This window comes from Lolium perenne, chromosome 4 (assembly GCF_019359855.2).
Source record: "Lolium perenne isolate Kyuss_39 chromosome 4, Kyuss_2.0, whole genome shotgun sequence".
NCBI lineage: Eukaryota > Viridiplantae > Streptophyta > Magnoliopsida > Poales > Poaceae > Lolium > Lolium perenne.
In genome coordinates this window covers 389208383-389230184 of record NC_067247.2, presented here as the reverse complement: position 1 = coordinate 389230184, position 21802 = coordinate 389208383, and the positions used below count along the sequence as shown (strand labels likewise).

Genomic DNA, 21802 nt, shown 5'->3' with positions numbered 1-21802 from the left:
ACTAGGCTTTAGTTGGCACTTAAATGTTTACAATAATCGTCACAGAATATTAGCTTGCTTGGTCTCGTTGTTGGGACACGCAGAGGAGGGTGCGTCGAGTGGGAGCTGGGAGGTCATAAGAGAGCACCGCCAGCACTCCCCATTGCCACCCCCTGCTCCTCGAACGGAGCTGCTCTGCCCCTCCTTTCCACGCGGCTTCTCTTTTTTTTTTTGAGGGTTTAAAACGGCTTTATTCATCGAAAGAAATAGTATGAGGTACATGATCAGGGGGATTCAAAAGCCACAGACGGCGCCCCACAACATCAGAAACAGCATTGCGAGCAAGCATGTTTTTTTTTTGAGGGTTTAAAACGGCTTTATTCATCGAAAGAAATAGTATGAGGTACATGATCAGGGGGATTCAAAAGCCACAGACGGCGCCCCACAACATCAGAAACAGCATTGCGAGCAAGCATGTGCGCCTCTGTATTATTCTTTCTACCTTCGTGACAAATTTGTACCTCATCGAAAGCCGCTTTCCTTGCCTTGATCTCCTTTATAATTATACCGTACTTTCCCATAGATGAAGCCATCACACTCTGCACCACTTCTAGACAGTCTGAAGCTAGACAAATACGCTGCAGTTGTAGATCTTGAGCCAGTGACAAACCTTCAGCACACGCCATCGCCTCCAGGATCGCAGGGTCAAAAACCCCGTCAATCACCCTAGTTGAAGCACCAACAAAAACACCCTGCTCGCTTCTACACAAAGCACTCACTGATCCCCTTGTTCCAGTACGCAAGACAGCAGCATCAACATTAATCTTCATAAAGGATGGAGGTGGTCGTATCATTTTGGTTGATGAAGTGCTTCTACTTGCCTCCACCTTACTTTCCACCTTTGCTGGTATCAGCTGAAGATCTTTGAGATAAGATTGAATGAAACCAAAGGTAGTCATAGGACTTTGAAACAATTCTTCATGGAGAGCCTTTCTTCTAGCTGTCCAGATCGCCCACAGGCTCACAACAACAGTGGTGAAATCCTCATGACTCATGGATTCATTCAACATGAAGAGCCATTGCTTTGCATCAGGTATTTCGTTTACTGAGATATGCTCCACAAGACCCTCATCCATGAGTGCCCATACACTTCTAGCCAAAGTGCAACTCAATAAGGAATGACGCCAAGAATCAGTGGTCGCATGACAGAGCTGACAACCAACTGTGGTGGACATGTTGCGCTTATGTAGAACATCAGCCATTGGAATAGAGTGGCGTGCCAACCTCCATAGGAAAACTTTAATTTTTGATGGCACTTTCAACTGCCACAGTTTAGTCCATGCCCCTTCTTCTTCCTGAATATTGGAGATACCCGCTTGATGATCCAACCACATCTCTCTCCTCCTTTTTATCGAGTTGATCATACGATAGGCCGATCTAACAGTGAAACTCCCACTCTTCTCAAAAAACCATGCCCATTCATCATCAAAAGGTATCGAACTCAAAGGAATCGCCTGAATATACTGAATATCCATCGGCAGGAAATGGGCTTGTAACTTTGCTTGATCCCACGAAGCCGAGGTATGATCAATGAGCTCCGAAACTTTTATAGGAGAGTTTGTCTTTCTTACGGAGTAAGGTCTGAGCCATTCCTCATGTGGTATCCAATTATGCTCCCAGATTTTTGTCAGTTGTCCATCACCAATACACCGGATCAGGCCTTGACGTAGGATACCAACGCCCTCATGCACAGCCCTCCAAACCTGTGATGGGGAGCCTCCAAGAGAAGCTGACAGAAGATCACCTTCAGGAAAGTAGATTGCTTTTAGAACCTTTGCACTGAGACTCTCTGGTGTAGTCAGAATTCTCCACGCTTGACGAGCAAGGAGCGAAAGATTAAACAGTTCTATATCCTTAAAACCCATACCTCCACAATTTTTTGGTTGTGTCATAACGTCCCATGAAACCCATGCAGGTTTTCGGGCCCCATCTTTGCTTCCCCACCAAAACTTTCTGATGATAGCATTGATGTGTTCACATAGGCCTCTGGGCAATTTGAAACAAGACATCGAAAAGGTTGGGATTGATTGAACGACAGACTTAATAAGTACCTCCTTCCCTCCGACCGATAGGCATTGCTCGATCCATCCCTGTACTTTCTTCCAAATGCGGTCTTTCAAGTATTTAAAAGCCCCACTTCTTGATCGCCCAACATCTGAAGGCATACCCAAGTATCTCTCATTTAGAGATTCATTCATGACCTCAAGAATAACCTTGCAATTTTCTCTCACCGCATTAGGACAACCTTTGCTGAAAAAAATGGAAGATTTGTCCCTGTTTATACGCTGCCCCGAAGCTTGGCAGTAAGCTTCTAAGGTTGATGCCACGTCGTTAGCACCTTCTGAACTTGCTTTAAAGAAAAGGAGACTATCGTCCGCGAATAACAGATGATTTATAGATGGCGCCGAATTCGCCACCTTGAGTCCCTCTAGTCGGCCTGTGCTACCTCTGTGTTGAAGCAAACACGACAGTCCCTCTGCAGCAAGCAAGAACAGATAAGGAGACAGCGGGTCTCCTTGACGAATACCTCTTGAGGGTTGAAAAAATTCTGTCTTCTCTCCATTAAATAAGACTGAAAAAGAGACTGACCGAACTCCCCTCATAACTGAATCTATCCAGTTTTGCCGGAAGCCTAAACGTTTCATAATGGATTCCAAATAAACCCACTCCACCCTATTATAGGCTTTCATCATGTCCAACTTTAGAGCTCCAAAAGCTCTATTCCTGACTTTCTTCTTCTTCATGAAATGCAAGCATTCATATGCTGTTATTATATTATCTGTTATCAGACGACCAGGGACAAACGCGGACTGCTCATCGGATATAATCTCTGGAAGTACTAGCTTCAAACGATTTGCCTGTACTTTTGATGCAATTTTAAACAAAACATTGCATAGGCTAATTGGCCTAAATTGGGACAATTGACTTGGGCTTGCTACTTTCGGAATGAGTACTAGCAAAGTGGAATTAATACTTGCTGAATCATCCTCTCCTATTAAAATGCGCATTACAACCCTCGTAATTTCCTCTCCACATAAAGCCCAGTGTCGCTGAAAGAAATGTGCTGGAAAACCGTCTGGCCCAGGAGCCTTGGATGGAAACATTTGAAACAAGGCCGTTTTGACTTCCAGTTCAGTATATGGGAGTCCTAACATCTCATTCATTTCCTCTGTGACTTTGGTCGGTACACAGTCAAGAACCTCCTGCATATTAGACACCCCTTCCGATGAATACAAATTTTGATAGAAAACTTTGGCCATGTGCTTCATCTCCTCCTGATCTTCAGTTAATGATCCATCACTGCGAGTCAACTGTGATATAAAATTCCTTCTCCTTCTACCATTCGATCGGTTGTGAAAAAAATTTGTATTCTTATCCCCTTCAGAAAGCCACTGAATTCTTGACCGTTGTTTCCACATGATCTCTTCCCGATGGTTTAACTCCACTAACCGATCTTGTATTTTAATCTCATCTCTAGATGGACCAACTCTAGTAGGAACAGACCTCAATTCCTCCAGCTTTATTTTCAGAGTACGCAGCTCATGTCTAACACTGCCAAACGTGTCTCTGTTCCAACTATTCAGGGTTGACGTCAGCTAGTTTTGATTGGACATCTGCCAAGCAAGTGCTCTCTCCCGCATTCTTCCAGGCTTGTTCCACCACTGAATAAAATTCTGCATGTGTCTCCCACATCAGTTCGTACCGAAACTGTTTGTTTTGCCTAGGTACTATATCAGTCCTCTCGGGCGACAATAAGATGGGGCTATGGTCTGAGCAAGCTGCTGTAAGATGTCGAAGAGTAGCGAAAGGAAAACGACTGCTCCAGCTCGGTGAAACCAGGGCTCTATCGAGCCTAACTCTACAGTAATGCCCTCCCGCCACTTTCTTCTCGAATGTCCAGTCAAGGCCGATATAACCAATATCACATAACCCGCAGATATCAACTGTTTCTCTAAATTCCCGCATCTGACTTTCATTTCGATCGCTTACACTTATATGTTCTTCCCGCCTGAGAACCTCATTAAAATCGCCTATACAAACCCATGGAAGGTCCGAGTCAGCTTTGACATGCAACATCATTTCCCATGTTTTGTATCTCATATTTCTATTCGCATCGCCATACCAACACGTGAGGCGCCAAGGATCCCCACCATGCTCAGAAACTACGGTATCAATGTGATATTTAGAGAATTTTGTGACTGTAAGATTGATATCACTTTTCCAAAAAATGCACAAACCTCCACTCCTTCCCGAACTACTCACTCCATATGCATTGTCAAAACCAAACGTACGACTTAGAGCTTCAACTCTTTTCTTGTGCACTTGGGTCTCCACCAAACACAGAACCCGAACGGCAAACTGTTTCGTGAGATCACGAACTTCTCTAACTGTCGCGTCGCTGCCAATCCCGCGACAGTTGAGACTCAAAGTATTCATTGATCCCGGCGGTACCCCCCGAGGGAGCCCGCCGATCCAGAATTTGTATTGTTCATCCCCTGACCTCCTGTGTTATCACCCTCCAGAAGTGCTATTTTACTTCTTTTTGGATCTCGTTTAGGTGGCGGACTCGGTGGAACATTAGTCAATGAGAGCTCCGATCCTTCAAACTTGTTAAGAATCTCTCCCACCTTTCCACTATTAATGTCACCAGGTACTACTTCCGGTGAAGGCAATGCACCCCGTTTGCGGTTCAGGTCTAGTAATGGATCATCCTCCAACATATCCTCAGTCTCTTTGTCAGATTTATTTCCTTCCCAAAAGCCTGAATTACCACCCTCACGGTCACGGCCCCTACCCCGGCCACGACCTGATCCACGTCCTCTGCCACTTCCAGGCGTCCTCGAGCCCGGGCGCCAGTTGAAGCTTGCCTTCAGATCCTTAAATACTTCAGCCTCCAGTGCATGGATACCATCACCGTGCTCCTTGCTAATGTGGCCCAGCATGCCACAAACTGAACACCAATCAGGGATACGTTCGTATTTAACAAAGAAAAGTTCCCTCTTGCCATCACGGATGATCGAAACCACCACTTTCAGCTGCTTGCGTACATCGATCTTAACTCGGACCCTATAAAAGTTTCCGACGAAATCTACCGACGGAGGCTCCTGCTCCACATATTCTCCAACCTTGCTTGCCAAAGTTTTCACAAGACCTTTATACCCCACTGGGAGATCGTGGATTTGTATCCACATGAGAATTGTATTCAACTCTATAGTCGACGGTTTTGTGAATCCATCATAGGGAGCGATCAGTACACTCTTGCCCCTAAAAACCCATGGCCCTCCATCCATCACTTTCTCCCAGTCGCCAAGGCAAGCAAATTGCAGCACAAAAAGGTTATCCTCAATTACTTTGATCTTCACGTCCTTTGCAAGGTCCCAGGCTGACTTCATATTCTTAATAAACCAATAATGACTGAATTCGGTTACTGTATGCACCTTTGCCACTGCCAACCAGCGCGTGGCTTCCTCCGGTTGTTGTTCTTCCTTCTCAAAAATCACATCATCCAGGTCTTCCTCACTAATCCCGAGCTTAGCCATCATACTTGCGACATCATCAGGTGCCGCAGTCCCAGAAGAAGATGACATCGTCTCTATCGCGCCTACGAAAGCAATCCTCACAAGATTGGGTCGAAACCCGAGCAGCAAAACAGCGCAACCCGTGGGTCCAAGGCCGGGCAGGGGTACCAGGACCCCCCCTTTGATCAGCCCGAGACACACCAGTGGTTGTTTCCCTGCTGGGATCGGAAGAGATGCTCCACGCCGGCGTTGCCGTCGGGAGAAAAAAAACCCTAGAAAACTAATTATGTTGTTTTGCGAGCAAGCATGTGCGCCTCTGTATTATTCTTTCTACCTTCGTGTTCTTCCTTCCTGTCTCCTTTCAGTCGTCACCACCTAAAGGCCTGTGGGCTGTCTCAAATTGCCTCTTTGGCCCATCATCCATCTTCGAAATTCATTTTGACGACTGTTTGCAAGAAGACTTCGAAATTCATTTCCACTCCGTAAGACTAAAGACACAGGAGGTCAACATTAGAATTTAGAACACGCATTCCTCGACAGATAATACATCAAATCAAGCATAAACTAAGAAAACAAGATCATGAAATGGCTTGCTGATAGGTAACAAATAACAGGTGAATCTTTCTCTTTCCAAACCTCCTCTATTTTTTCCTCTCTTTACACATAATTCCTGCTTTAACCTTTTGGACCGTATTTTGCTACACAATGTGTCTGATTCTCATCTAGTTCCCATCCCTCTTCGTTGCCTGTAGTACCAAACAAACAAGAAAATCAACAATGAATTCAAAAGGCCTACACGGCGCTAGCGTTGCTCTTTCGCTTCACCTTGAAATACACTGGGTCCTTCAGCAGCCTCACAGTCACATTGCTCCAGACGTCTGTGCTGGTTGGCAGCATCGCCATCTCCTCGGCGATGGCCATGTCCTCCGGCACCACGGACCCGAACACCGTGTAGGTGTCCCTCCACTCCTCATGGTTTGCCAGGCTGATCAGGAACTCTGGCCCTGAACCCACCCACGCCACAGATCCTCTTCTCACCGCTGAGCACCCTTCTCTCGGCACCTCCTTGAAGGCTACGCCGTCCACTTCTAGTGTCCCTTGAAGCAGCCCATATGGTGGACCAGATGCAGCCTAACAAAAAAAAACATCATCAAGCCTTACCAAACGGAAGTCCAGAAACAAAAAAATATGCCTTTGGACTCCCTCTTATGCAAGATGGCCATAGACAACATACATTTTTTATGCTGTCGCCTTGTGCATCCCACAGATGCCCACGGCCTTCGGCACGATAGAATCTGCACCCGGCACAGTTGTGCAAGCCCAAGAGCTCGATGAAGTAATCCACAGAACGGGGTGCACAATCAGGCAGCAACTGGATGCAATGGAATTGCATATATGTATTAGGGAAAGGGACAAAAATGTAGCCAGTATACGTAATAGCGGAAACCGAAATTACAGTATGTACATTTCCATTCATCTCAAATTTCCTTTTTGTTATGAAGACGTATCATGGATCATCCAGAGGAATCAAGTTTATTGATGACTAAATCCGAAAATAAATGGGCCAGAATTAGCTCAGTCCCAAATCAAAATGCATTATCATCTCCAACAAGTTGAATGAGCGGCCTAGGCTAATCACTTCAAATTGATATATTCTTGTAAAGATGTAATCGAAACAATAAATGAATACTTAGGCCCATCCAGGCGTGTTAAACCATGGATCTCACCATATTTATTCCAAAAAAAGGTCCACATAGCAAAGCTGTCATCGATGCAAAACTGATAAGCAGAATCGCTATTCTATGAACTCTGATTAGCACTTTAGCAGGGGAGAAGCGATACACACAGCTTCATGGGCTTGAAAATACGCTCGTAGGTAATGAATAAATGTGAATGCCAGTGTAGCATCTATCAGTTATCATGAAAAAGAAGCTCAATGGCCAAACACTAAGCACCACTTTACCAGCTTCCTTATTTCTGGCTACTATTCTAGAAATGGTCCCTCAACACTTTAGCAGCAGGTAGCAGCTACAAAAATATTCCAGCCCTGCTGTAGAGACAAAACACTTACTTGAACGCGAAGCGTGCCGAGATTCGTCTCCAGCCCCACGATCCCCTACATTAAATTGCAGAACTCTGAATCAACAACAGTGGGATTCATACCAGGGAACATCAAAACAAGAAGAGTAGCTTAACATATTTCCTTGAGAGAAGGAAATGTTTGATTCTTCCTTGTCTTGCAGCAATATTCCTGCAGGTAGAAGCAATGCCTATATATCCTACTACAAATATTCTACACTCAGGGCAGCGGCTTCACACTCAGGAGCAATTAACAGACCTTGGATTTACCGAAGACTAGACCAGAAGTCCACATGACGTCCTCCCCCCTTGCAATGACAGAAGGAGCCAACACGTCCGTCTGCTTCTTGAGCCAGCACTGCAATCAAACCAAGAGCGTGGATCACATTGACAGATGATCCGGATGAACGCAGTGAAGTCTGGGCGACGAACGGACTGACCTCTCCGAACCTGTTGCCGCATCTGCGCCTGTCCCCGCAGAAGACCCACGAGTTGCAGCGGCAATCCCCGCCGTCGCCGCGGCACGTGGCCCTGCAGGCGGCGCAGCAGGAAGCGGCGGAGGGAGTGCGGTGGTCGGAGCCCCAGTTGAGCGCATCGCCCCAGAGCTCGACGCCCTGGAGGCCCGTGCAGCCCGCGGCGGTGGGCGGTGGTCCACGCGCGCGCGAGGCCGTGGGGAAGGAGAGGTAGGCGAGGGCGAGGAGGAGGGCGAGGGCTATGGTGATGAGGCGGCCGCGGCGCCGGCCGTCGGATGGCCTGTTGCTGCGGAGGGGGAGGGGGAGACTGGGAGGAGGCATTGCCCTGGTCCGGGTCCGGGGGAGAGACACAAGACACAAAGAGAGATACCGCCTCCTCAGTGTCTCGCCAAGTTCAGACATGAATGGCCGTCCATACATATGTGAATTAAAATTTGGACGAAGGGAACACGTTTCAACAAATTTCGTGCCAAAAGGTGTGAAACAGGTTAGAGCATCCCAACAGATATTAAAACATACTCCATCCGTTCCTTTTTATAGTGCCTATAGATTTTTGGCATTTATTTCAGAATATAAGGTTGTAGCTTAGTTTTTTTTCAATTACCCCCTCCCCGTTAAGCTCCCATATCGTTCAGCTCCCAAATTTGTTATGGTAAGTTAGTACGATATGGATTTCCCAAATTTTACGTTGATCTCAAATCGTTCAGCTAGGGGTCTTGTGTAAAAAATACCCTTACGCTAATTTCCGTGCCAAAAAACTATAGGCACTATAGAATGAAACAGAGAGAGTATTAACTACTGTAACTTTTAGGACAGCCAAAAACGGTGCTCGAGTCCACCGTATGTCCACGTGAGTTTTTTTTTTTTGAACAGATAAGGCCTCGAAGGGCCTGGAGCTTCTATTACGGTGGTGGGCAAAGCTTTACAAGTAGGACACTGAAATAAAAGGAAATTACAACAAGGTCCTTGACATATCTATTCTTCACCCTAAAGAAGATTGCAGAAACGCAATCGGGTCCAAACTCTCCGCCGGCGACGAACAGCCTGCAACCACGACCACCTCTATCCAGACCGGGGACGAAACCACTTGGCCGAGCAGAGGCTTGAGCGGACGCGGCAAGGCTGAGGATATTCCTCTCGCAGAGGAAGAAGACGCTCTGGCAAGCTGGGTTGCCGAGCGAGGCGGGGTCAGCCTCCTGACCGAAGATAGCGGCGATGAATAGTGGCAGTCGCTTGAGATCTGCCCAGGGGAGATGAAGCTCCAAACACTCCCCAGAACAGCGCTGGTGCACCATCAGCTTGAGGTGTTCCTCATCCTTTCCCTCGCCACCATGGCAGGCCAAGAGGAGGAAGAACACCGTAAAGCCACCAGTACGGCGCTGAGGAAGGCTTCTTCTTGATCTTGGAAGCAGCAGCAAAGGCTCCTCCTTCTCCTCGCCACCCCGGCCGGCCAGAAGGAACCACCCCTTTGCAGATGCAGAGCTCAAGAAGAGAGCCAGACCACACTTATTGACTTCCCTGTCCAGGATGCTCTCAGAAGCGACCTCCCACCAGAGGAGCTCACCTGAGAACAAGCTAGACCACCACCTGCCGCCGTGTGAGAGCTCCAGAGCGGAGGGAACCTCCAGGTGACGAACTTGAAGTTGCCGATTGCTATCGCCTCCTCTTCCCTCACCGCCACGGCAGGCCGAAGAAGAAGCGAGCAACCATCCGCTGTTGTCGCACCTGGGCAAGGCCTTATTGAAGGCATGGCCGGCAGAAGTCCACCCCACCACCGTCCCATGGACAGCGACGGAGAAGATCAGCCACCACCGTCGGATCTGGCCGAGAGACACTGATGTCTACGGGAGCTTCTATTCTTGTAGACAGTGTTGGGCCTCCAAGAGCAGAGGTTTGTAGAACAGCAGCAAGTTTCCCTTAAGTGGATCACCCAAGGTTTATCGATCTCAGGGAGGAAGAGGTCAAAGATATCCCTCTCATGCAACCCTGCAGCCACAAAGCAAGAAGTCTCTTGTGTCCCCAACACACCTAATACAGTAGGTGCACTAGTTCGGCGAAGAGATAGTGAGATACAAGTAATATGGATGAGTGTGAGTGGTAATAGCAATCTGAATAAAATATGGCAGCGAGTAAACATTCAACAAAACAGTAAACAAACGGAGATTCGATGCTTGGAAGCAAGGCCCAGGGATCCTGCTTTCACTAGTGGACACTCTCAACAATGATCACATAATAGGACTACTCTACACCCTCTTGTTGGATGATGAACACCATTGTGTAGGATTACACGAACCCTCAATGCCGGAGTTAACAAGCTCCACAATATTCAATGTTCATATTTAAATAACCTTAGAGTGCAAGATAGATCAACACAACCAAACCAAGTACTAACATAGCATGCACACTTCTACCATCACACTATGAAAGGAGGAATAGATCGCATCAATACCATCATAGTAATAGTTAACTTCATAATCTACAAGAGATCACAATCATAGCATAAACCAAGTACTTCATGATGCACACACTGCCAACATTACATCATGGAGGAGGAATAGACTACTTTAATAACATCACTAGAGTAGCACATAGATGATATTCAACTAGATCACATAAAGAGAGAGATGAACCACATAGCTACAGCGGAGCCCTCAGCCTCGGGGGTGAATTACTCCCTCCTCATCATGGAGGCAGCGATGGCGGTGAAGATGGCGGTGGAGACGGCGGTGGAGATGGCTCCGGGGGCACTTCCTCGTCCCGGCAGGGTGTCGGAACAGAGACTTCTGTCCCCCGAATTGGACTTTCGCGATGGCGGCGGCTCTGGATGGTTTTCTCTGTTTTCGTCGAACTCCCCGAGGTTTTTAGGTCAGGGACGATTATATAGGCGGAGAGTCGGAGTCGGAGGGTCAACGAGGCGACGACACCATAGGGGGGCGCAGGCCACCCCCAGGCCGCGCCGGCCTATGGTCTGGTGGGCCTGTGGCCCCCCTCTGACGACTCTCGGGTGTTCTGGATGCTTCCGGGCAAAAATAGGACCTGGGCGTTGATTTCGTCCAATTCCGAGAATATTTCCTTACTAGGATTTCTGAAACCAAAAACAGCAGAAAACAGCAACTGGCCCTTCGGCATCTCGTCAATAGGTTAGTTCCAGAAAACGCATAATTATGACATAAAGTGTGCATAAAACATGTAGATATCATCAATAATGTGGCATGGAACATAAGAAATTATCGATACGTCGGAGACGTATCAGCATCCCCAAGCTTAGTTTCTGCTCGTCCCGAGCAGGTAAACGATAACAAAGATAATTTCTGGAGTGACATGCCATCATAACCTTGATCATACTATTGTAAGCATATGTAATGAATGCAGCAATCCAAGACAATGGTAAATGACATGAGTAAACAAATGAATCATATAGCAAAGACTTTTCATGAATAGTACTTTCAAGACAAGCATCAATAAGTCTTGCATAAGAGTTACTCATAAAGCAATAAATTCTTGGTAAAGGTATTGAAGCAACACAATGGAAGATTAAGTTTCAGCGGTTGCTTTCAACTTGTAACATGTATATCTCATGGATAGTTGTCAATGCAAAGCAATATAACAAGTGCAATAAGCAAGTATGTAGGAATTAATGCACAGTTCACACAAGTGTTTGCTTCTTGAGGTGGAGAGAAATAGGTGAACTGACTCAACATAAAAGTAAAAGAAAGGCCCTTCGCGGAGGGAATCATTGATTGCTATATTTGTGCTAGAGCTTTGATTTTGAAAACATGTAGAGAGCATAAAAGTAAAATTTTGAGAGGTGTTTGTTGTTGTCAACGAATGGTAGCGGGTACTCTAACCCCCTTGCCAGACAAACCTTCAAAGAGCGGCTCCCATTTTATTTTATTTTTGGGTGGCACTCCTTCCAACCTTTCTTTCACAAACCATGGCTAACCGAATCCTCGGGTGCCGTCCAACAATCACATACCATGGAGGAGTGTCTATTTTTGTTAATTAATTTGGGACTGGGAATCCCATTGCCAACTCTTTTTGCAAAATTATTGGATAAGCGGATGAAGCCACTAGTCCATTGGTGAAAGTTGCCCAACAAGATTGAAAGATAAACACCACATACTTCCTCATGAGCTATAAAACATTGACACAAATCAGAGGTGATAAATTTTGAATTGTTTAAAGATAGCACTCAAGCAATTTACTTTGGAATGGCGGAGAAATACCATGTAGTAGGTAGGTATGGTGGACACAAATGGCATAATGTTGTTTGGCTCAAGGATTTTGGATGCATGAGAAGTATTCCCTCTCGATACAAGGCTTAGGCTAGCAAGGTTGTTTGAAGCAAACACAAGCACGGACTAGTACATCAAAACTCACATAAGAGACATATTACAAGCATTATAAGACTATACATTGTCTTCCTTGTTGTTCAAACACCTTACTAGAAATTATCTAGACCTTAGAGAGACCAATTATGCAAACCAAATTTTAGCAAGCTCTATGTATTTCTTCACTAATAGGTGCAAAGCATATGATGCAAGAGCTTAAACATGAGCACAACAATTGCCAAGTATCACATTATCCAAGACATTATAGCAATTTACTACATGTATCATTTTCCAATTCCAACCATATAACAATTTAACGAAGAAGTTTCAACCTTCGCCATGAAAATTAAGAGCTAAGAACACATGTGTTCATATGAACCAGCGGAGCGTGTCTCTCTCCCACACAAGCATTTATTCAAACAAAAACAAAGACAAAAGCACACAGACGCTCCAAGTAAAGTACATAAGATGTGGCCGAATAAAAATATAGTTTCAAGAGAAGGAACCTGATAATTTGTCGATGAAAGCTTAGATGCTTGAGTCTTCTTGAAATATGCAGGGATGAACCACCGGGGTATCCCCAAGCTTAGAGCTTTCACTCTCCTTGATCATATTGTATCATCCTCCTCTCTTGACCCTTGAAAACTTCCTCCACACCAAACTCGAAACAAACTCATTAGAGGGTTAGTGCATAATAAAAAATTCACATGTTCAGAGGTGACACAATCATTCTTAACACTTCTGGACATTGCACAAAGCTTCTGAAAGTTAATGGAACAAAGAAATCCATCCAACATAGCAAAAGAGGCAATGCGAAATAAAAAGCAGAATCTGTCAAAACAGAACAGTCCGTAAAGACGAATTTTAAAGGGGCACCAGACTTGCTCAAATGAAAATGCTCAAATTGAATGAAAGTTGCGTACATATCTGAGGATCACTCACGTAAATTGGCATAATTGTCTGAGTTACCTACAGAGAATTTTGCCCAGATTCGTGACAGCAAAGAAATCTGTTTCTGCGCAGTAATCCAAATCTAGTATGAACCTTACTATCAACGACTTTACTTGGCACAACAAAACACAAAACTAAGATAAGGAGAGGTTGCTACAGTAGTAAACAACTTCCAAGACACAAATATAAAATAAAGTACTGTAGCAAAATAACACATGGGTTATCTCCCAAGAAGTTCTTTCTTTATAGCTATTAAGATGGGCTCAGCAGTTTTAATGATCCACTCGCAGGAAATAGTATTTGAAGCAAAAAGAGAGTATCAAGAGGCAATTCAAAACACATTTAAGTCTAACCCACTTCCTATGCAAAGGAATCTTGTACACAAATGAATTCATGAAGAACAAAGTGACAAGCATAAGAGGATAGAACACGAGTAACTTCAAGATTCTCAACATAAAGAGGGGAAACTTAATATTATTAAGATGCATATAACCATATTTCCCTCTCTCATAATAACTTTCAGTAGTATCATTGATGAAATCCACAATATACCCATCACTTAACACATTCTTATCATGGTTCATATGCATAGAAGTATCATTAAATTTGGCATAAGAAGAGTTATTCTCATTAATAGTAATTGGAGCAAGATTATTATCAAGAATTTGAACATGGTAAACAAGTTGCATATTAAGAGAATTGTTTTTGGTAATCCAATCATGACTATGATAAGTTTCATAAGGATAGTTATAACCTATATCATAGCATTCTTTATAATAATCATCAAAGATCGGAGGCACAGTGTCATCATAAGAAATAGAATAGTTATCTTTCACAGTTGGTTTATCTGTGTCCATACCATCATTGTTATTAGAAGGAGATGTATCAAACATATAATGATCAGTAGCAAAAGGATTTTCAAACACCTCTTCCCCAAGCTTAGAGCTTTCTATATCATTATGGGAGGAAGCATGGATAGCACTGACACTATGGCAATTATTATCATCATCATTTTCAGAATTAGTTTCCCAGAGATTTGTAATATCAAAAGTAGTGTGCTCATTCAAATCATGATCGCTAATCTATGTAAAGGGCATAGGAAGATTATCGTATTCAGATTCATTAACACAATAATCATTAGGAGCAACATACTTACGGTTACCTAGCGTTATCTCATTCACGCGGGGATACGCCGTTACCTCTTTCTTTTTATTCTCCTTCTTCTTCTTCTTCTTCTTCTTCTTCTTCTTCGTTCCCTTCTTCTTCTTCTTCTCTTTCTTCTCCTCGTTCCCTTCTTTAGGAGGAAGAGGCTTGAAGGTTGGCTTGTCCGCATAACCTGATTTACTTTCAGAAACAATAGAAGAAACTTGGGAGGATCCCTCCTTTTCATTAATTAGTTGAAAACACACAGCGGTCCTATCATATTTTGGCAAGGTGTCCTCTTCTAAAATATTTTGTATGTAAGTATTTGTATGGCTGTTATCAATGCAATAAGAAAAACACCCATGCAGGACATCATCAATATCAAGATCACTCATATGTAACAAAGAGATTTTTCTCGACAGTTCTTCACACCCCAAAAATAAAGTAAGTTCATCATGCTGATTAGGAGTAATTTCATCATCACAATACAAATTTGCAGCACTCATTGGGTTCAAATTATCATTGGAGGAGCATTGAAAATTAAAATGACCCACTTCATGGCAAACTTCACAAATAAAAGGATAGAGGGCACAAACTTTTTTACCAAGATCATCTAGAGCCCTAAACCACTTTCTAGTTTTTTCATTAGCATGATGGATATAATATTCATCTTTGATTTGATTAATTCCACAAGGTCTATGTATTCCACAAAAATTAACATGCTTATAGGAAATAGCATTCTTAGGAGTTTGAGCATGCTTATTGCAATAATTAACAACAATTTCATTCTTCATGCAAGCCTCTTTAAAAGGTTCATGATACTTATCAAAATTCTTTTTAGGCAATTCAAAATGAGAAGCAAAAGGTTTATAAAGATTTGCAGCAACTTGAGAGTCAAGACCATAAGTAGCGCTCATATTTCGAAATTTATCGGTGTCCATAAAAGCTTCAATGCATTCATAATCATAATTTATACCTGACTCTTTACCTTCATTGTTCTCCCATCCTTCAGCGTTCTCCTTAATCCGCTCAAGAAGATCCCACCTAGCTTCAACCTCCTTGCTTGTGAAAGATCCCTCCGAACACGCGTCCAGATAGTCCTTGTGTTGTCCTGAAAACCTCGCATAAAAATTGTTAATAATAACATTACGGGGGAGCTCATGAATGGGACATTTGAGCATTAGTGACTTCAATCCCCCCCACGCCTGAGAAATACTCTCTCCATCACGAGGATAAAAGTTATAAATATAATTCCTATTAATATGCACTTCATGAGGAGGATAAAATTTAGAATAAAAGAGAGGTACAATTTCCTCCCAACCAAGAGAATGACTATTCTCCAACAATTTATACCAGTGCGCCACTTTACCAGACAACGAAATAGAGAATAGCTTCTTCTTCACTTCATCCATAGAGATACCTGCACACTTGAATAACCCGCATAATTCATGCAAAAATAGTAAATGATCTCCAGGATGGACAGTTCCATCCCCTTTATAGCGGTTATCAATAACACGTTCAATAATTTTCATGGGTATCTTGAAAGCAGTACTTGCAGTTGGTGGATTTAAAGTATCACAAGCATTATTAGAGTTATCGCATATAGGAGATAAAGCATTATCAGAACAAATTTTCTCCCCTAAAGATGGGAAGCCAAAAAGATCACAGAAACTAGCTTCCCCAAGCTTAGACTTATTCATAGCATTAGCAGTGACTGCGTTCATACCAATAATATTACTACTGGCATGCAAATAAGGTTCCATAGGTTCTTTAATTTTCGCATCACACAATTCATGTCTTAGCTTAGGAAATAAATTAATAAGCTCATAGTTATATTTCATTATGCCTAACTAGTGTAAAACAAGAAACAAAAAGATGCAATTGCAGGATCTAAAGGAAATAGCTTCGAGCACAAACACAATGGCGCCGTAAAAGAAATCTTGTTACACGGAACCGGAGTATGAGTGCCTTTTACCTTTCCTCCCCGGCAACGACGCCAGAAAATAGCTTGATGTCTACGGGAGCTTCTATTCTTGTAGACAGTGTTGGGCCTCCAAGAGCAGAGGTTTGTAGAACAGCAGCAAGTTTCCCTTAAGTGGATCACCCAAGGTTTATCGATCTCAGGGAGGAAGAGGTCAAAGATATCCCTCTCATGCAACCCTGCAGCCACAAAGCAAGAAGTCTCTTGTGTCCCCAACACACCTAATACAGTAGGTGCACTAGTTCGGCGAAGAGATAGTGAGATACAAGTAATATGGATGAGTGTGAGTGGTAATAGCAATCTGAATAAAATATGGCAGCGAGTAAACATTCAACAAAACAGTAAACAAACGGAGATTCGATGCTTGGAAGCAAGGCCCAGGGATCCTGCTTTCACTAGTGGACACTCTCAACAATGATCACATAATAGGACTACTCTACACCCTCTTGTTGGATGATGAACACCATTGTGTAGGATTACACGAACCCTCAATGCCGGAGTTAACAAGCTCCACAATATTCAATGTTCATATTTAAATAACCTTAGAGTGCAAGATAGATCAACACAACCAAACCAAGTACTAACATAGCATGCACACTTCTACCATCACACTATGAAAGGAGGAATAGATCGCATCAATACCATCATAGTAATAGTTAACTTCATAATCTACAAGAGATCACAATCATAGCATAAACCAAGTACTTCATGATGCACACACTGCCAACATTACATCATGGAGGAGGAATATACTACTTTAATAACATCACTAGAGTAGCACATAGATGATATTCAACTAGATCACATAAAGAGAGAGATGAACCACATAGCTACAGCGGAGCCCTCAGCCTCGGGGGTGAATTACTCCCTCCTCATCATGGAGGCAGCGATGGCGGTGAAGATGGCGGTGGAGACGGCGGTGGAGATGGCTCCAGGGGCACTTCCCCGTCCCGGCAGGGTGCCGGAACAGAGACTTCTGTCCCCCGAATTGGACTTTCGCGATGGCGGCGGCTCTGGATGGTTTTCTCTGTTTTCGTCGAACTCCCCGAGGTTTTTAGGTCAGGGACGATTATATAGGCGGAGAGTCGGAGTCGGAGGGTCAACGAGGCGACGACACCATAGGGGGGCGCGGGCCACCCCCAGGCCGCGCCGGCCTATGGTCTGGTGGGCCTGTGGCCCCCCTCTGACGACTCTCGGGTGTTCTGGATGCTTCCGGGCAAAATAGGACCCTGGGCGTTGATTTCGTCCAATTCCGAGAATATTTCCTTACTAGGATTTCTGAAACCAAAAACAGCAGAAAACAGCAACTGGCCCTTCGGCATCTCGTCAATAGGTTAGTTCCATAAAACGCATAATTATGACATAAAGTGTGCATAAAACATGTAGATATCATCAATAATGTGGCATGGAACATAAGAAATTATCGATACGTCGGAGACGTATCAGACACCGACGGAAACTATCCGGTAGAACGCCACCTACTGGCGCAAGGCCGACCCCTACAACTCCTATGTACAAGAAGGACTCCGACGTCGCTCCTCCGCCTCCCTCGACCGGCCTCGCCAGCGAGTTTGGCCTTGGATTGGCCCGGCAAACTCGAGAGCTGACATAGGCATCCCCAATGGGCCTGCCGAAGATGGTACCCGGGGTTTACTGAAGGCCCACGACTCGAAGAATAAGAAGAATCGGAAGCCCAAGTTACTATTAAGGAAAGCTAGAGTTGTATTAGGAAATAATACTTGTAATCTTGCGGGATGAGTTGGAAACCCTCCCGGACTCTGTAACTTGTGTATTACGAATCCCTCGGCTCCGCCTCCTACATAAGAGGGAGTCGAGGGACAAAGAAAGCATCGATTCATTGTCTCACGAAACCCTAGTTTTCATATCGTCGAGCACTTTTCGGCTGAAACCTTCGAGATCTACTTGCCCTCTACTTCCGACTAAAACCCTAGTCTACAACTTGTAGGCATTGATAAGTTAATCCCTTGTCAAGAGCTTTCTCAGTTATTGTAGCAGGAGAGAGAGAGGGGAGGATAAGAATGAGCACCCACCGTATGCATATGCAACGTGAGTGAGGGAGGCGATAAGGCAATAGTAAAAGAACCTATCTATCTAGGGTTTCTGTCCCTTTCACCGGTGACATCGTTGGTTCATTCCACTTCCGGTGGCCTTGGGCATCGGAGGTGTGGTGGACCACAGTTCCTCGTCGGCGGAAGGTTTCCCATTCTTTTTTTGGATTGTATTTAGTGTCTTCTTTAAGATAAGGCGACGGCTACATCTTTAAGTCAGAATAAGATTGTCCCTATCCTATCCTCGCTTCGGTGGTGCGTCTAGAACCAACGAAGGGCGTGTGGAGATCTGTGTCGGTTTTCGTGATCGTTGGTGTGATTTTTGGTCTGGCTCTTCTGATCTACGAATTTCATCTTTGGCGATGGTTGCTGCTCTGGTCATTTGAGACCTTAGCACGATGACTTGCCATTTTTCTACTACAACAAACTCTATTACGACAAGCTTTGTCCGGTACCGGGATGGAGGGGCATGGACGGCGGCGTGCCTTCGGCTCGTGCTAGTATCTGTAGTCGTCGCTAGGTGCTCTAAGGACATATTTGTATTTTTTGTTACATTTTGGGTTCTTTGTACTATTATGGATGTTTATAATACATCGGTAGCTTTTTTCACAAAAAAAGTGTCCTATATGCAATTTTTTACATCATACTCTAAAGTTCTTCATCTTTTGCTGCAAAATTTGCAGCACCAACAATAGGCACATATTTCGGTCGCGGCAAAGCCCAACTACCACACTCAAATGTCCCGTTCCCCTACAGCTGCGACCGCCACCGGAGAAATCCCAGCAATGGAGGGTCGGAGGTGTTTAGGCAGGACCTATGTCAGCCTATGTACAACTGTGTATATTCAGCTCATGCTAGTTCTCCATGTCCTTCTGTCCAAACCTTGCAAAATTCAGTTTGCCAGGACTTTGTAATTCACGCTGTACTTTGCAATTGAGCTGAATGGAAATTTGACGGCTCCGGCGCCTCTTGTCGTTTTAAAAAACAGACTTATTTCTACGTGGGCAATTCGATATTCACCCGTTTTGGTAGCCCATCATGGTGTGTATCTTGACCGGTTTTGGGGTGTGTTAAGAAGAGGAAGCCAGATGACTTTTTCATCTATATATTTTGCATTTGGCCACTCAGTTGGTTAATTTGTTCTTGGCTGAGACTAATTAATTGAACTGTTCTACCATACCATATTTTAATTTGCTTGGAGGATCAACCGGAGACATACCTATATGGACTAGATACACATATCAAAAGTGAAATTTGTTCAGGTAATTTCGGAGCCACAGTGATACACAACCCTGGCTCGCAAGCATCCACAAATTCATTCGTGCAGAGAAACACTAACCCGTATCGACTACAGTAGAAGGGTAAACCCCCCCTGCAACTTTCCTTTTATTGCGTGGTGTGTTCAACTCAAGGGCGTGTGCATATACACACGGTATATATATACGGAGGATCATACATGTCAGAAAAAAAGGCTCGAGTACAGCTTATACATGCTGGGGAGTGTTGTTTGGCGGCGTAGAAGATGTGGCGAGGATGACGTTGCGCCTGCCGCGTTCCGAGCGGGAGTTCTCGGCAAACTTTTGCCCAGCAAGATGGAGACCATTCTTCTTCTCCTCATCGGTCCACTCGGAACCATAGTACTCTTCCTCGGTGGCGTCAGAATTGGCCGGGAAGAACATGGAGCCCCACTGTGGAAAGTGCACAAGCGCGATAGGCAGCGTGCAGCACATGATCATGATGCCCATGTACTCGAGTCCCTTGCCAGTGGTGTACTGTGATGAAGTGAAGAAAAGAATCTGCGTGAGGCCTGCACCAACATTACCACCAGCACCAGTCATGCCAGAGATGATGCCGAGGGACCTTCGGGAGACGAAGGGTGCGACGCCGAATATGGCACCACAAGCAGCTTGTGCACATATAGAGAAAAGGACCATGGCGGTGACTGAGGCGGGAAGGGCGGTGGCACGTCCGAGCCAGAGGCAGAAGGCACCGCCGGCAGTTTGGAGGATCCAGACGTTCCAAAGGCGAGCACGCATGCCAAAGTAACGGGCACCAAGGTCGGACAGGTATCCACCAGCGGGACGTGCAACAATGTTGGCCATGCCAAAGCAGGCGGCGATGGTGCCAGCGGTTCGGAGGTCAAGGTGGAAGTGATCAAAGTAGTACTCGGCGATGACGTTGTCGGTGGTGAGCTCGACACCCATGCAGTAGCCATAGAGGAGGACGAAGACCCATGTCCGGTAGTTGGTGACGGCGCCCCATAAGACCTTGGAGAACTTGTCCTTGTTCACATCACCCTTCTTTTGAAGACTCCCAAGGTTGCCGTCAGGGAGGTCTTGTCCCAGGGTGAGCACGAGCAGACCCATCACTATGTGCATCATGCCAGGCACAAAGTATGCGATGCGCCATGCGACAAAAGGTGTGGCTCCACATTTCTCGATGGCGTGGAAGACGAGTGGCATGATGAGTTGTGTTGCACCACCACCCATGTTGCCCCACCCAGCCGCGAGCCCATTGACGGTGCCGATAATCTTGCTATTGAACATGGTGCTCATCCAATATTGGCACGACACGAATGTCGCGAGGGAGAAACCGATGAGAAACCGCACCGTGATGTACCCAGCGGGACTGTCGATGAGTGACATGCAGAAGACGGTGGGCGCCGCGAGCATGACAAGGAAGGCGCAACCGTAGCGAGGGCCGAGGAGGTCACAAACGGCGCCCATGACAAGCCTGGAGAAGATGGACCCAGACACGGAGGCCACCCCGGCATTGCCGATATCAGCCTTGGCGAGGTTGAGGTTGTCGCGGATGATGGGCACGAGTGGCGCAGCGGCGAAGGTGGAGACGAAGCACGTGAAGAAGGAGATCCACGAGAGGTGGAAAGTGCGCATGTGCGGGTTGGCAAAGGAGAAAAGCCGGAATGACTTGGCCTTGTTCTCCGAGTCCACCGGCAGCGTGAACTTGCTTGCCGCCGTCTGCCCCCGAGCCCCAGCCTCCACCTCCATAGCTCCCTCTCCGAGAACAGCTGATTAAGCTGCTGCTGCTTCTTCTTTGCTGCCTTTCAGGCTTGACTTGCAATGTAATGGCGGTAGTGGCTTATGCTGTGGACCTTGCATCGATCAACGCTGTATTTATAGAAACCTGCAGCAGAGTTGACATTGGGATGCTAACCACTCAATCGATTCTTCGGTGCTAGCTAAGCTGGAATCAAGAT

At 45.2% G+C, this 21802-nt stretch overlaps 3 protein-coding genes across 4 annotated transcripts; all 3 read right to left on the bottom strand.

Annotated features, from left to right (window-relative positions):
- Window positions 1-356: 356 nt before the first annotated feature.
- On the bottom strand, window positions 357-1115 carry LOC139830362 (uncharacterized). The gene has a single exon (XM_071818362.1). The coding sequence runs from the start codon at window positions 1113-1115 to the stop codon at window positions 357-359; it is 759 nt and encodes a 252-aa protein (XP_071674463.1).
- A 5008-nt stretch (window positions 1116-6123) lies between these two features.
- Window positions 6124-8459, bottom strand: LOC127297371 (uncharacterized). Of its 2 annotated transcripts, XM_051327681.1 has the most exons (6): window positions 8078-8459; window positions 7897-7995; window positions 7630-7674; window positions 6793-6930; window positions 6384-6689; window positions 6124-6304 (listed from the first exon to the last, which is right to left on the bottom strand). In XM_051327681.1, exons 1-6 carry the CDS (start codon window positions 8429-8431, stop codon window positions 6281-6283), a joined length of 966 nt encoding a protein of 321 aa, XP_051183641.1. In that variant the 5' UTR covers window positions 8432-8459; the 3' UTR covers window positions 6124-6280. The 2 variants fall into 2 exon arrangements, with proteins under 2 accessions (XP_051183641.1, XP_051183640.1); XM_051327680.1 differs by having other exon boundaries at window positions 6124-6689.
- Window positions 8460-19939: 11480 nt separating this feature from the next.
- Window positions 19940-21676, bottom strand: LOC127297370 (high-affinity nitrate transporter 2.1). The gene has a single exon (XM_051327679.2). It carries the CDS (start codon window positions 21591-21593, stop codon window positions 20070-20072), a length of 1524 nt encoding a protein of 507 aa, XP_051183639.1. The 5' UTR covers window positions 21594-21676; the 3' UTR covers window positions 19940-20069.
- Between the last annotated feature and the right edge of the window lie 126 nt (window positions 21677-21802).